Genomic DNA, 15,040 nt, shown 5'->3' with positions numbered 1-15,040 from the left:
TGCAATACCAAAACAGAAGCTACATTAAAACTAAGTAGCTGTGAAAGCTGTCATCTTGGTAAAGCTGTACAGAAGGTTAGGTGTGATGGGAGTAAGACCTGCTTGATTTTGACGAAATGCGGGTATGACTGTGTTGACACAAGCACTACAAGAACTGGCATGCATATCTGGTTTCGGTTGGAGTCTATGAAGTGGAAAGACTGATAAAGCAGGACAGGCTTGGCAACTTAGACCTTACTGCAACTGAACCATTTTGCAAGTAAATCTTAGTTGTTAAAGTTGTTGTGTGAGAAGGTCAGCTTGATACATGATACTAATTCTGAGATTACGAAACTGGCATCCTTGGGAGTAAATGTTGGTTAAAATTGCCTGCAACCATCCTAACCTGGATTCTGATCTCAAAAGCTTCTATTTGTCAAATACTGTATTCCATTTATCAAATACTGTATTCTTTAAACACAATGCAGTGGCAATGGAAATTCAACGGTTCCTTTCTAAGGGCATGGTTTTCAAAGCTTGGTTAATGGATTTTCAGTATATTTACTCAATTTTATCAATTTCAAAAGTATAAATCTGCTTTTCTTTGGTATCTCAAAATAAAGCTTGGCTGTAGTTCTAGATGCAGAAACAAGCCCTGCCTTAAATTAACTACAGTACACGCATTGACTTCTGAATATGTATGATAAATTCTGTACTATATTCACCTGTGCTTGTCTTTTTGTTTTCATCACACCTCCATGTGGCTATTTCTCCTCCCCCGCATGGGAAAACAGGAACCTTTCCACCAACCCATCCTCTAGCTAATCAAGATATACCTCAGCAATGAAGAGGATAGACCGTCCCCCAGGGAAGCCAAGAAAGTATTCTGTTTTAATAAGTAATAGATCAATTATGTTGATTTAATTAGTCTAGTATTAAAAACTCTGAACCCACTCCTTGTCTCTGTGCCTCTTTGAACCTACATTTTAAGGTTCAGTTTTGCTCACTGAAGTAATGTGGTCTACAAAAATGTGATCAACTTTTTTTTTTAGCTCCAGAACAGTATAATCAGAGATTTACTATACACAAGTTTGAAAATCAAGTCATGAATGGGCAATGGTAGTGCACAGGGAGCTACAATGTTATGAATCACTGGTAAAACAGTACAGTATCCCGAAACTCAAGGAATCCGAATTTTGTCAGCATTGATTGAATAAGTATTAATACTGTATTAATACTTATTCAATCAATGCTGACAAAATCTAACAGTTGGGTCGGCTTTCTAATATTTGTTCAAAAGCAACCAAGGATAAAGCCCAGAGAAGTAAGGCAAAGAATATAAAAAAGGCAAACCATAGTAAACTATGGTAAATACATAGTATAACCATGGGAAAACTGTAAATCTACCATGACAATTTACTGCGGTGAAATTGTGTAAGGCTTAGTAGCACTAATATGATTTATTGTGGGTGGGTGCATGTCATCTAATATATGCATTATAAAATTCGGATTCACCACGATGCTGCACACACTCCAAATCCAAATCTAATATGTGGAGTGCTTGGTAATGTTTCTGTGACAATTTGCCACCCACAATAACAAGTAATAGTTGCCTAAAACAAGTGAGAGGTTAGCAACTTTTGGGGCCAAAATATTAAAATAACCATTTTTAAAGCAGGTTCATTATGACCAATTACAGACATAAAGTTAACAAAGTTAGTGCTGCCAAATAATTCCTTCAGAGTCAAATTGAATAGACCTGAGGGGGAGTGAAAAAAGGTTAATGTCCTCAACTGTCTGAAAGAATGTTTTAATAAAATGTTTAATGCTTAGATATGTTGTACTTTGCTTTCGTTATACTCAGTAGGTTTCTGTAGCAAAAGACACACTCTGGTAATTTATAGAAAACTATTTTAGTTTTTGTACTTCCCTTATAAAAGTAAATCCATAGTAAACTGTGTTAAATTAATATTACTGTATAACCATGGGAAAACACTCCAAACTTTCTGTGCAAATGTGCTTTTATACAGGTTTGTTATGGTGTTTGCCATCTGTTTCACTCCGAGATCTGTTGATCCAATACTGAGTCTTCTTACTTTTTCACTATAAACGGCCTCCAACTGTTTCCAGTATCTTTGTCTTGATCTTACGTCATGGTCTTCAATGTAGTTGGCTCCACCTGTTTATAGAAAACGAACAAATGATTGCTTACTCTGTATGTGACAGAAGGGATTGCTGAAGATTTTATTTCTATTGTTATAAGTGTTATTTTCTCATTGTTCTCTATTTATGTTTAGCTCAACAAATTAAAATGAATTATTTTCTTAATGGACACAAATACCCTGAAAGACAATGTTTTAGGCAAACTTGTTATACCATGATACTTATATTGTTAATTTTCCAACTGATTTAGTAAAACCACCCACAAAAAAAAACTTCTTACAGCAAACTATTTGAATATACATGTATAATTCAAAAGAGATACTTGCCAAATATCCACCCTCTCTGTTCATAGAAACACAACACACCTATCAGTTGTATCAATTGGATTATCACCTATAAAACATGCTATAAAACATGCAAGTTATACAGGGTTCATTTCAAATAGTTGAAACCTTTGTGAAGAAAATGCAAATCGACAGTCAGAGGAAACCTAACTCCTTGTTTTATGTAGTAGTCTCTCTTTGAAAGCTCGAGTGCATTAAATACAGGTAGACAAGAGGAGAGCTCATCTGTAAGGCAATCTCTATGCATCGTTGTCTTTGTTACATTGTCCTGACAGCCAAAAAGAGACAAAGGCTGAATTATACCCCCAGCTTCCGCATCTGCTTCAGTTGATAATCATTTCAGAATATTTCACCTGAAATCTAATTTACGTGACACGAGTCTAGTTATCTGAATTACTTAAATAGAATACATGTAGCGCATTGTTTAAAGGAAGCGCAGAGAGAAGGCCATTTACATGCAAATTTGATTTACAGTGGACAATGTGAAGAAAAGCTACTGGCCCATGCAAATTGAAACAGTTACTGCTTGCCTGAATGATATTTAATCTCAAGTACAACTTCATTTACCTGTCCAATTTCTTTTTATTCAGTGTGTTCTAGCTCTTATTTTAAAAGTTTGCCATAGTAAAAGCATACCAAAGTGTAATAAAGCATAGATGAAGCATGCAAAGCATAGGGGAGCGTTGTAAAGTCCAGAGAGGTATGCTAAAGCAAATTAAAAAGCACAATAAACTATGGTATATGCATAGTACAACCATGGGAAAAGGGGAATGGGGAAACTTCAAAATTACTGTGGTAAACTTTAATTCACACCTGTTTTTCTCCCAATTTGTGAACTGTGGTATTACTTGGAATGTCGAAAAATACAGGGGTCTGATCAGCATTTCCAGTCTGTCCAAGCTGGTACTGTTTGTTAGAAACACTGAAATTGTAAAAGCCTGTATGTCATGGATGATTCAAGATCGTGCATTTTTGCTGGTCTTTTCTCAGCAGTAAGTCACGTTGCTGCTTGTGTATTCGGGCAGTCTTTTGTTTGGTGATTTTAATACACACATCACTATATTGTACTCAAATTTAAGATGCAGGCTATTTTGAGAAGCAAAAAATGGTTAAAAAAGTGCATCTTAAATTCGAAGGAATACGGTAAATACCTAGCGCACTTTCTTTTTACTTTAGCCTATAGGCTAACGGTAAGACAAAATAAATCATTCTGCTGTTGCATTGAAATAACTGCAATTATCATAGAATTACAAATGTTTTCATCAAGCTTTTTCAGATGCATGACCCTGGGTGGAAATACTGGTATCAAGAAAAAAAAATAGTTTTTTAATATTGTACATAAGTTTCAACAGTAATTTTTTACTGTTTTTTCACCTGTCCCCAGTTTGGTTATGCCCAATCATAGAGTTTACTGAAGCAGGTTGATAGGTAGAATCTCAGGACAGATCAGTTTTCTATTATGCTTTATTGTAAAGGCTGATATTCAAGTATTGCTTTGATATACTCTGGAATTGCTTATATATTCTAACACTGACATGGTTTCGCACGGGACTAAAAGTAAAAAGACACAAGACGCTTGAGTTTTAAATTTTACAGGAAGTCAAAAATTTTAAAAAAACCCATTCACACAATGAACCACTTGAAAAAAAACTGATAAATATTTTTCAAGCATAAGGTGTTGGCTGCATAAAATCAGAGTGCAGTTTATAAATACATTGAAACACTTTTTTAGCTTGTGTGCAAGGAACAAAAAAACATTGTGATCTAATAACATTTTAATTAAATCTACTTAAATCTATCTCCATAATAATTACCCTAAAATTACACAATATACACGGAACAACAGGACATATCAAAGTGGTACTTCAGAAAGGAGACATCCACCAAAGATTGATTGACTGAATCTTTATTGTATTTTGACAGAAGGACCAAGAGACGTCATATACTTTTTGGCCCGTGGCCTTGTCCATTGAGCTCTGGGCTGCCCATGTGCTGGCTGACTGAGATGAATGATTATTGTTTGATGATGCTATTGCCAGCGAGCAGGACGTGGCACTCTGGCCACGTTCCACTGCCCCATGTACTGGCTGATTGTAATTAAATTGATTAATGATAGTCATGCCATCGGCAGGACCGTGGCACTCTGAGCCACCTTCCCCATGTGAATTGATGAATTGTTATGAAATGATTATTAGCAGTTCCAGCCAGCGGCGGGGCAAGAGCACTTTGGACGACGTTAGCCCAGCCAACATAGTTTCCATTAAAATAAACGTTGTGCCAAATTATTCTACAATAGTGATATATTAGTGCGTGTATTTCTTGTCACAGGCTGCATTGCAGAGCGCTGCACGTCACTCTGGTGTGGGCAAAATGCGCTCTTCAGACGACCTTTTTTGGTGCACCAGGCAATTATGTCAGAGAAAAAAACTGCAGTTTACTGCAAAGTTTGTTATGCATAGTAAACTGGGGTGTTTGGGTGCAAGGGAGATATATAATGATGAGGCAAGTAAAAAACTAAACATCACATCAGAGAAAAGGTGAAACATGCACAAAACAAAGATAAACACAAAAAAAGCGTAAACTTTCATATCTATAAATATTCCCTTTAAAAAAAAAAAAAAACATTTCACAAGTGAAAAAAACAGCTATCAACCTAAAGTTATAAGCAGGGTCAGTCCTTTCAGATTTGGATAAAAAGCCAAATGGCAAAACATTCAGCTTGAAGAGTCTGGAAGGTGTATAAATGGTACTGGAGGGATAACTTATCCTGATTTATTAATGCCCCCTAATTCCTCCAGGGAAGTTGGATATGGAAATCAGCTGAGGTTGCTTTCAGTGAAAATCAGTACTTTGAGCTGCTAACAATTGAGCACCTGTCAGGTCCACTGCCTCACCCATTGTGACTGAAATTGACTTGCAACTGGGAGACACAGCTTATATATTGTGACACCGACATACTTTGGCAGAGTGCTTATATTAATCATGCCTATGTCAGTAATAGAATGAAGAGAATTTTGTTCCCTGCATAATTGCAGTTACATTGTGTCGTACACCAGAGGGAAGCAGTCAGTGGAAGACCAGACTGTTGACAGTGTCTCCAATGTCCTGATTAGGTAATTGACCACTGGCAGATAACAATGATGGGTTGAGTGGTTGTAATTAAGGGTAATAAAATGAGCTATAAATAGATTCCTTTGTTGGGTGTGTGTGAGAGACTACCAGGGAGCTGGTGAGGAGGAGGAGGAGGAGGAGGAGGAGGAGGAGGAGGAGGAGGAGGAGGAGGAGTGACTAGGGATAATATAACTGTGGGGTAATTTTGCTGCGGAGGAAACACCGACGTACCTTAATGATACTTAGTTTAGCTGTCCTTTTGGTTTAGTTAGTATTCCTTATTCGAGTTAGATTTTTGTTTGATTTATTTTTGTTGGTATAAAACCCCCTTGTAAATAATAAACGTGCGCAGTTGTGCTTCACTGTAATCACTGTCTGAAGTCTGCTTTTTACACTGTGGTCTGCCGTGACCGTCAGTCACTCTGCCACAATATATAATTCATGTCAGAGATGCTACTTGCAGAACATGTTATTCAGTTATCTGGTGGACAGGTGACAGCAGTGACCACTGTGACGGTGACAAAGCACCAAAGGGCATATGCTGAATCCAGAAAGAGTGAAAGCAAAATTCAAACTGAAAAAGAGGACCTCTATACTGGATTTTTGTTTTTGTAAGCAACAAAATGTTTTCTTGTAAGAATTGAGGGATTATATGTGTAAGAAAGTAGTTAACCGAATTCCCTGACACACATTTAAAGCCTTGTTTTTTTGTAGAGATGGTATTACTGTAACATTATCCAGAATACTTTATAGCAGGGTTTTCTGACAGGATGTTCCTGGAGCCAGATAGAAAACAAATACACAAGGTGAAAAGTCCAGCTGTGTGAAGCATTCCATTGTTCACGTAAAATGACTTGAATTCAGGCAGCTAAAACATATTATGGTATCAGTGCAATTAGAAAGCTCATTTTATACCATGTATATGGCTTGTAAACTTGAAAGGTATTACTGTCAGGCTAAATCATAGATCTCCCTTAACTGGAATGACAATAACATTGAAATTAGATTATGCACATAAACATTGAATTGATTGCGATATTGGGGTCTATTTTAATGTAACATTACCTTTGATATGTGACAAACAATATGTTTCTTTAATTCCTAATAAGATGTATAACTCCCTTGTAAAATGTGCCTTGGTTACAGATGTGACCTTGAATTCTCTTTGTGACTTGTATGGTAAATAATAGAAATGTATGAGAAACTGAGATCACAAATGAAACCGTATTATCAGGAAAGATTTAACTCCAAGAAGGTAAGTAAAAAAGTTATTTTATACTTTTGTGAAAAACAAACAACAGGGCAATGGAACTTGTCATCTGCAGACAAGATTCAACAAGGGCTCTGTGGCAGTCTGTAAGAGCTGCTATTACTGCTGTTGTTAATATAGGCGCCATTTAGAGACTCAGAGAGAGTAGAATGCAGCATTGTTCCTGATAAAACACAACACATTATTGAAACCAATAATAAATGTTTAATTTGCAATGGAAAGTCAAACTGTATAAGTACAGGTTAGTAAAATGGTGCCATTTTCATAACTGTGTAGTAATTGATGTTCTCAGATGTTTCCTGAAATAATACAGCCAGTGGACTTTTTAAACTATTTAGTCTGCTGTTCTTAAGAAGAACTGAAAAAAGCAGGCCCAATCACCAAAGATTTAACAATTCTTTAACAGTCCAAAACAGTGTAATTAATCTCAAATCTCATTTTATTCATTAAAACATTATACACCCAGATTATGGAACAGGTAGTACTGTTATTTCTACCAGTATTCCACATCTCTGCAATCCAAAAGAAATTCATAATACAGGGTGATTAGAAAGTATCAATGATATGGTGCATTGATGTGGTAAACTTACTTTCTAGTCACCCTGTACTTTGGCTCCCCCTTTTGTAGGAAATAAAACAGTACAATGAACTCCCTCCTTGTGACCAGTTCAAATTAAGACCACTCCCTCCGCCAGTCCCTTTCAATCTGGAGACGTCTGACATTTGGGGTTCTGACAAATGGGACCAGATCTCTATCAGAATAACTTTACTTGGTATGTTTGGTAGTCAAAACAGAGATATTCCAATGTAACTTAGCAACCTGTTTCAGTAAACTGTACATCTAAGATATATTGAGTACTGCACCTGCTGGTCTGTCACCAGTTTTTAATAGTTTAGTTGATCAGTTCATACCATCAGGATAACCAACCGCTGTATTTTAGGGCACAGGAGAATCCTCCTGGATTTCATGACCCAGGTGCTATTCTGTAATAAATGCTCCAGTAAAATCCAGATGTGGCTTATCTGGGGTGGAGTGAGGTATATCTTGATTACTCCGACCCCTAAGCATTTTATCATTTGTAGCTAATTTATTAAATTACATATCTCTTACCTGGCATGTACTTCAGAAGTGCATAGCGGTAGGGAAGGGCTCAACAGGTAATATTGTATGCAGTCACAGATCATTCAAGAAAACATGTTAGAAACAAGTGATTAGTGAACATTAGCCACTAATTAATATGACACAAATACACCATTTCTGGTCATTTAATTTCAAGTCATTTCAAATATTTGCTAATGACAAAAGTATTGGCACCTTTACATTGAGTCTGAAAAAATATAATATAACTAAGTAAAAATGATATGAATTGATTCAAACCATTACACAGTAATTAAGTTGCATTATAAAGTCAATAACCAGTAATATAAATATCTGCTGAAGAACCTTTTGGCAACACAGCAGATGATGTCAAGACAAAGCAGTTGGATTCACATTTGAGAAAAGCACTCGTAGCAAACTACAACAAAGGAAATGGCTACAGAATAGTATCAAAAGAAATATGGAATATCAAAATCCACAATCGGAGAAATAAGTAGTACCACAGAACAAATTTAATTGAAATGCTTAAAAGAACTGGATGTCCAAAACAAATTACGACAACAGCAGGTAAGAGAATTGTCCGAGCAGCTAAAAAAAGATCCAAGATTAACAGCTTCACCCACAGGCCTTTAGAAGCATCAGTCATAATAATGCAGGAAAGAGCTGTACAAAGGCATCTGAACACAGAAGAGTTGTGTGCACGTAGACCTCGCTGCAAACCGTCTAAAATTTACAAAGAAATATGAACAGGAATCTAAAGCATTCTTCAATAAAATGATCTGGTCCAATGAGACTACAATAAACCTTTTACCCCAAAATGGACCACAGTATGTTTGGAGAAAAAGGGGAAAGCCTTCAATGAAGGAAATCGTGTACCTTCAGTTAAACATGGAAGTGGTTCAATCATCAAGGGGGGTGTTTAGTTCAGGGACTTGAGACTTTCATGTGATTGAAGATCGAACAAGTGCTGCCATGTATCAAAACATTCTACAAAGTACAATGATACCATCTGCTCATAAACTGTGTTGGCAGACATTTATCTTCCAACACAAAAATGACCCAAAGCATACGGCTAAGTCAACTGGAATTCTATAAGAAAACAAATGATAAAAGTTCTGGATAGACCTTCGCAATTACCAGACCTCAAGCCAACAGAAATGCTTTTTACTGATCTGAAAAAAAGCTGTAACCAAGCATTGTGTATCCAGTCTGTCTGAAATTAAGGGCCAGATTTCACCAACAAGATGTAAGATACTGGTTAAGAATTATCATAAACGCCTGAAAGCCATAATAAAAGCAAAAAGGAGGACACACAATTCTAAAGCAGGGGTGTCAATACTTGTGTCATGAACAAATACTTGAAATGCAATGAGTTTGTTTGCTTTTTGATAAAGATTATTTGTTAAATTACTAGAAATTGTGTATTTTGCTTTTTGTTCTATTTAAAAGTGATTAAAGTGTATTAAATGCTTGTCCTTAACCTGTTACCTTGAATTGTAGTATAAGAAGCCTAGGGTGCCAATACTTGGCGACTGTATTTCATTAACTTATTTCATAACCAAATAGAAGTGTGCTTAAAGTGAGAAGAAAACTGTCAGTAATAGCACTGAAGATTACATTACCTTTTATTGCACAATATTTGATTTCACATGTAGGATAAAAAAAACATTTATAAAACAAAAAAAAAAAACAGTAATCAAATACAGTATTACTAAGGTCTTCATTGAGTCATTACATACAACCTAATTTACATCACTTAATTTTAGGAAACATCACGCTGGCTCACAAAAATAAATTAGGATTTATCTTTAACAGAGAGTTCTGATTTTAGGGGTAAACCTGATTAAATCAGATATCTACCCCTGAATTGAACTTTTGAAAATAAACTGAACATATAGCAGCAATAATAATAATAATAATAATAATAATAATAATAATAATAATACAGTATACCAGTAAGAACAAATGGAATGTGTTTCATTTAAGAAAAATTGGAGGCAAACTCTACTGGCAATTACCACTAATTGAAGCACAGCAATGCTGCACACACCAACAAACAAAATACACATTTTTATTTCCAGTTAAGACCACTTTAATTCCAGTGGATTACATTGATCAACTTTTGAGAAAAATGTGTTCTTTCATCAATGACTCGTCTTATGCCTGTACCTGTTTTTGTAATTACGTTACTATAACTGTACTTTAGGAGGACCATACCAAATGTATTGAACAAGCTTACCTTCCAAAGGGTTTAGTCCATTCACTTGATACTATTGTCTACTTTCTATCATCAATAAGTACTGCTATACATTTAGCTCAATGTATCTGGTGGATCATCACTTGCATGCAAACACATTACTGTTATGGAAACATGCAGTTGTTTTGTGTTGTGATGCATTAAGGCTCTGGGTTTATAACATTTTTTCAATGTTTTGTCAGGGAAGATACAATGTGAAACAAATACTTTTCAGTGAAGTTTATATGGCACAAGGACATGGCATACAGCATATTTTTTAGTTACACAAGTCTGGCACAGTTAAGAGTTTAAAACTAGTGAGGTAAAACAGCGAGACATAATTCATATGAAAAACAACAACCAACAATGGTGTAACTTCCTACACTTACTGTAATATATGCAGTGTCCATTTTTCAAGCTTTTTGAGAGACGATATGCAATTTTCCCTTTAGCTACAGTGTATGAATGAGAGTGTCGGTGTACTTCTTTTTTTGTGAGAGTGCTATTCCTGCAGTTGTGTTTCAGGTGACTTCATATCATATTTTTAAACAACTACCACCTAACCAATCCCAAAATAGAGATAACACAAGATTAAACTGTGCAACAGAAAAAAAACACCATCAATATGTACCTAGCCTTTTTCCTTATATATTCTAGAATATAAATTCTGAACACAATTTCTTGTTTTGTTTCCTAATATGCATCTTTGATTTCCTACTTATCAAAGTTAATTCCATTATTATTGATTTAAGAGTTTGGAAGTATTTATTTTGGTCCAAACTTCAGTATGAAAGTTACAAAGTTCAATTACCCTTCAAAATTATACATTGTTTTGCTTGAAACTTAGCCTGCAAACATAACAAAAAGAACAAAGAAAAAGACTGGATTTATGTATAAATTGGTATAAATTTCTGTGCTTGCTGTGCCCCGATTTCAGCCACATAAAGATCTCCGGTCTTCAGGTCCAAGTCAACAAGGTGAGGTTTGACGTCTTCACCCAGCTGGATAACACTTACTATCTTACAGTACCCGATAGCTCCCACTGGTGGTGCTTCCAAGATAGTTATTTGATTGATGTTCAACTGGGCAACAATGAAATATTTCTGGTCTGGTGTGAGCCTGTAAAACACAGACAAAATAAATTGCAACAGAAGCCTGTTTTGGTCACCAGGGTTGTTGAGATGCAATCAGAGTGTCTTGAATGAAAAGGCAGATTGACTTACGTCTTTCTATACTGCTGGGAGGTGTATTGGAAAGACTACAATGTGTAAGGGGGAATCAGAAACACATTGCTTACTGGTTAAGTAATCAGGTGACTGTCCAATGGCACATTTAGAACAATATATACATATATATATATATATATATATATATATATATATATATATATATATATACAGTACTGTGCAAAAGTTTTAGGCAGGTGTGAAAAAATGCTGTAAAGTAAGAATGCTTTTTTTTTTTTATAAATTTAGTCGTCGCCAATTATTTTTACCCCGGTTTTCACCCCCAAATTTAACATGCCCAATTATTATCTGTATCCCCGGCTCACCGCTCGCAACCCCCCCGCCGACTCAGGAAACGGAGGCTGGAACACGCGTCCTCCGAAACGTGCTCCTTCCAAGCCGTCATTTTTCGCACTGCAGATCCACAGCAATGCTACCAGACCTATAGTGCCGGAGGACAACACAGATCTGGCGGCTCCGCTGCAGAGCCACAGGCGCCCTATCGGCCACAGGGGTCGCTGATGCGCGGTGAGCCGTGGATTCCCCTGCCGACCTAAGCCCTCCCTACCCGGGCAGCGCTCAGCCAATTGTGCGCCGCCCCCTAGGAACTCTCGGTCACGGTCAGCTGTGACATAGCCTGGATTCGAACCAGCGATCTCCAGGCTATAGGGCACATCCTGCGAGGAGCGCCTTTACTGGATGCGCCACTCGGGAGCCCGATAAAGTAAGAATGCTTTCAAAAATAGACATGTTAATAGTTTATATTTATCAATTAACAAAATGCAAAGTGAGTTAACAGAAGAAAAATCTACATCAAATCAATATTTGGTGTGACCACCCTTTGCCTTCAAAACAGCATCAATTCTTCTAGGTACACTTGCACACAGTTTTTGAAGGAACTTGGCAGGTAGGTTGGCCCAAACATCTTGGAGAACTAACCACAGTTCTTCTGTGGATTTAGGCAGCCTCAGTTGCTTCTCTCTCTTCATGTAATCCCAGACAGACTCGATGATATTGAGATCAGGGCTCTGTGGGGGCCATACCATCACTTCCAGGACTCCTTGTTCTTCTTTACGCTGAAGATAGTTCTTAATGACTTTCGCTGTATGTTTGGGGTCGTTGTCATGCTGCAGAATAAATTTGGGGCCAATCAGATGCCTCCCTGATGGTATTGCATGATGGATAAGTATCTGCCTGTACTTCTCAGCATTGAGGAGACCATTAATTCTGACCAAATCCCCAACTCCATTTGCAGAAATGCAGCCCCAAACTTGCAAGGAACCTCCACCATGCTTCACTGTTGCCTTCAGACACTCATTCGTGTACCGCTCTCCAGCCCTTCGGCAAACAAACTGCCTTCTGCTACAGCCAAATATTTCAAATTTTGACTCATCAGTCCACAGCACCTGCTGCCATTTTTCTGCACCCCAGTTCCTGTGTTTTCGTGCATAGTTGAGTCGCTTGGCCTTGTTTCCACGTCGGAGGTATGGCTTTTTGGCCGCAAGTCTTCCATGAAGGCCACTTCTGACCAGACTTCTCCGGACAGTAGATGGGTGTACCAGGGTCCCACTGTTTTCTGCCAATTCTGAGCTGATGGCACTGCTGGACATCTTCCGATTGCGAAGGGAAGTAAGCACGATGTGTCTTTCATCTGCTGCAGTAAGTTTCCATGGCCGACCACTGTGTCTACGGTCCTCAATGTTGCCCGTTTCTTTGTGCTTCTTCAAAAGAGCTTGGACAGCACATCTGGAAACCCCTGTCTGCCTTGAAATTTCTGCCTGGGAGAGACCTTGCTGATGCAGTATAAATACCTTGTGTCTTGTTGCTGTGCTCAGTCTTGCCATGGTGTATGACTTTTGACAGTAAACTGTCTTCAGCAACCTCACCTTGTTAGCTGAGTTTGGCTGTTCCTCACCCAGTTTTATTCCTCCTACACAGCTGTTTCTGTTTCAGTTAATAATTGTGTTTCAACCGACATATTGAATTGATGATCATTAGCACCTGTTTGGTATAATTGTTTAATCATACACCTGACTATATGCCTACAAAATCCCTGGCTTTGTGCAAGTGTACCTAGAAGAATTGATGCTGTTTTGAAGGCAAAGGGTGGTCACACCAAATATGGATTTGATTTAGATTTTTCTTCTGTTCACTCACTTTGCATTTAGTTAATTGATAAATATAATCTATTAACATGTCTATTTTTGAAAGCATTCTTACTTTACAGCATTTTTTCACACCTGCCTAAAACTTTTGCACAGTACTGTATATATATTTAACTGTCTTGTATGTTGATCTAGACACTATGATGGATAACCCAATTTCTTTTTGTTTCTGTAGTACAGACTATCAAACTTGACAATCTACCATCAAAGGCTGGCACACAAAGACAAGTGATTAATAAAGGTCTTTATAAAATGGGCTGGATAAATTAAACGCTGTGTATATTAGTCAAACACTAACAAAAATTAAATAGAATCGTAAACAAACTTAAAATAAGCAATTTCTTTGGATTTATTTTCTTTAAAAACTCTCAGAATTGTTATCTCTGTGACCACAATGATTTTCTGTAAAGCCCTGGGCTGAAATACCAAATCCAGCCAGACTGCAGGACCTGAAATCAAGGTGGGGATCACAAGAGTCAAAGGACTGCGTATGACCACAAAAAACAACCATATTCTTATCATATATTTAAAATGTTAAATACATCAGAGTTTATTATTAATTGGGGATTCTGTTTTTGAGTTTTTATTAATTTAATTTTTCAGTTCTTATTTTTTAGCTAGTTTTTGAGTTATATGTAATTTTTTTTTTTTTCAATTGTACCGTACCTTCTTTCCTTTGCTGTCTTCCACAAAGAAATCCCTATAGTCACAGGCATATTTTACTGGGGTTTTTGTGTGTTTAGGCATTTTTTTACATTTTTTTACATTTTTTACATTTCGCCACAATTTGCAATTCTGTTTAAATAAAGTGTGTAAATAAATTCTATCGTACTGTAATATAGCTTTTAATCTTGAGACCAAGAAAATCTCATTTTAAATCTTTAAATCTTGCAAGCGTGTTCAATCCTCCAACAGAAATGTAGGAATTTGCTGCTACTCAGTAGTTGGGGTGGGTTTAAGTATTCAGAACGAATCAATGCGAGTCAGGAAGGAGGGAACGTTTTTTTTTTTTGTAGGTTTTGTAGGGGTCAAGTCAACGTAACCACTTCTAGTGTTTATTGGATATACATGGATTTATTTTTTTTGTATTGGGGTTGTTTTATCGTTTTTTATAGGTTGTAACTGAAAATCAGAAGCTGTAACCAAAAATCTGAAGTTTAAAAAAAAAAAAAACACTAATGTAGTGTGTTAAATGCTAAGTCAGCATTTGCACTTTTATAAGACACTCAAAAGAACGTATCTTGAATAAAAAAGGCAAACCTTCAAAATCGCAAAAGTTGCAGAGACATGAGTACACTGTGCAAGCATGGTGCCTCCTCACAGGCCAAAGTCTGATTGCGTTCAAAATTATGGTTTTAGGGAGATATTCTGAATGGAATGAAACCCCTCTAACACTATAAAACTAGCAAGAAGCCACAGTACTCAGAACAATACATTATCTGCTTCA

General features: G+C 36.8%; 1 protein-coding gene across 1 annotated transcript in view; it reads right to left on the bottom strand.

Annotated features, from left to right (window-relative positions):
* Nucleotides 1–9,573: 9,573 nt before the first annotated feature.
* Nucleotides 9,574–15,040, bottom strand: part of LOC117405456 (NHL repeat-containing protein 3-like) — an 11,394-nt gene continuing 5,927 nt past the window's right edge. The window contains exon 7 of the mRNA XM_034008522.3: nt 9,574–11,321. Coding sequence (XP_033864413.2) covers nt 11,090–11,321 — 232 coding nt within the window. The 3' untranslated portion in view covers nt 9,574–11,089. The remainder of the gene's footprint in view (nt 11,322–15,040) is intronic.

This window comes from Acipenser ruthenus, chromosome 9 (genome assembly GCF_902713425.1).
Source record: "Acipenser ruthenus chromosome 9, fAciRut3.2 maternal haplotype, whole genome shotgun sequence".
NCBI classification, from domain to species: Eukaryota; Metazoa; Chordata; class Actinopteri; order Acipenseriformes; family Acipenseridae; genus Acipenser; species Acipenser ruthenus.
The sequence above is the reverse complement of the archived record's forward strand: the minus strand, read 5'-3'. Positions and strand labels throughout refer to the sequence as shown.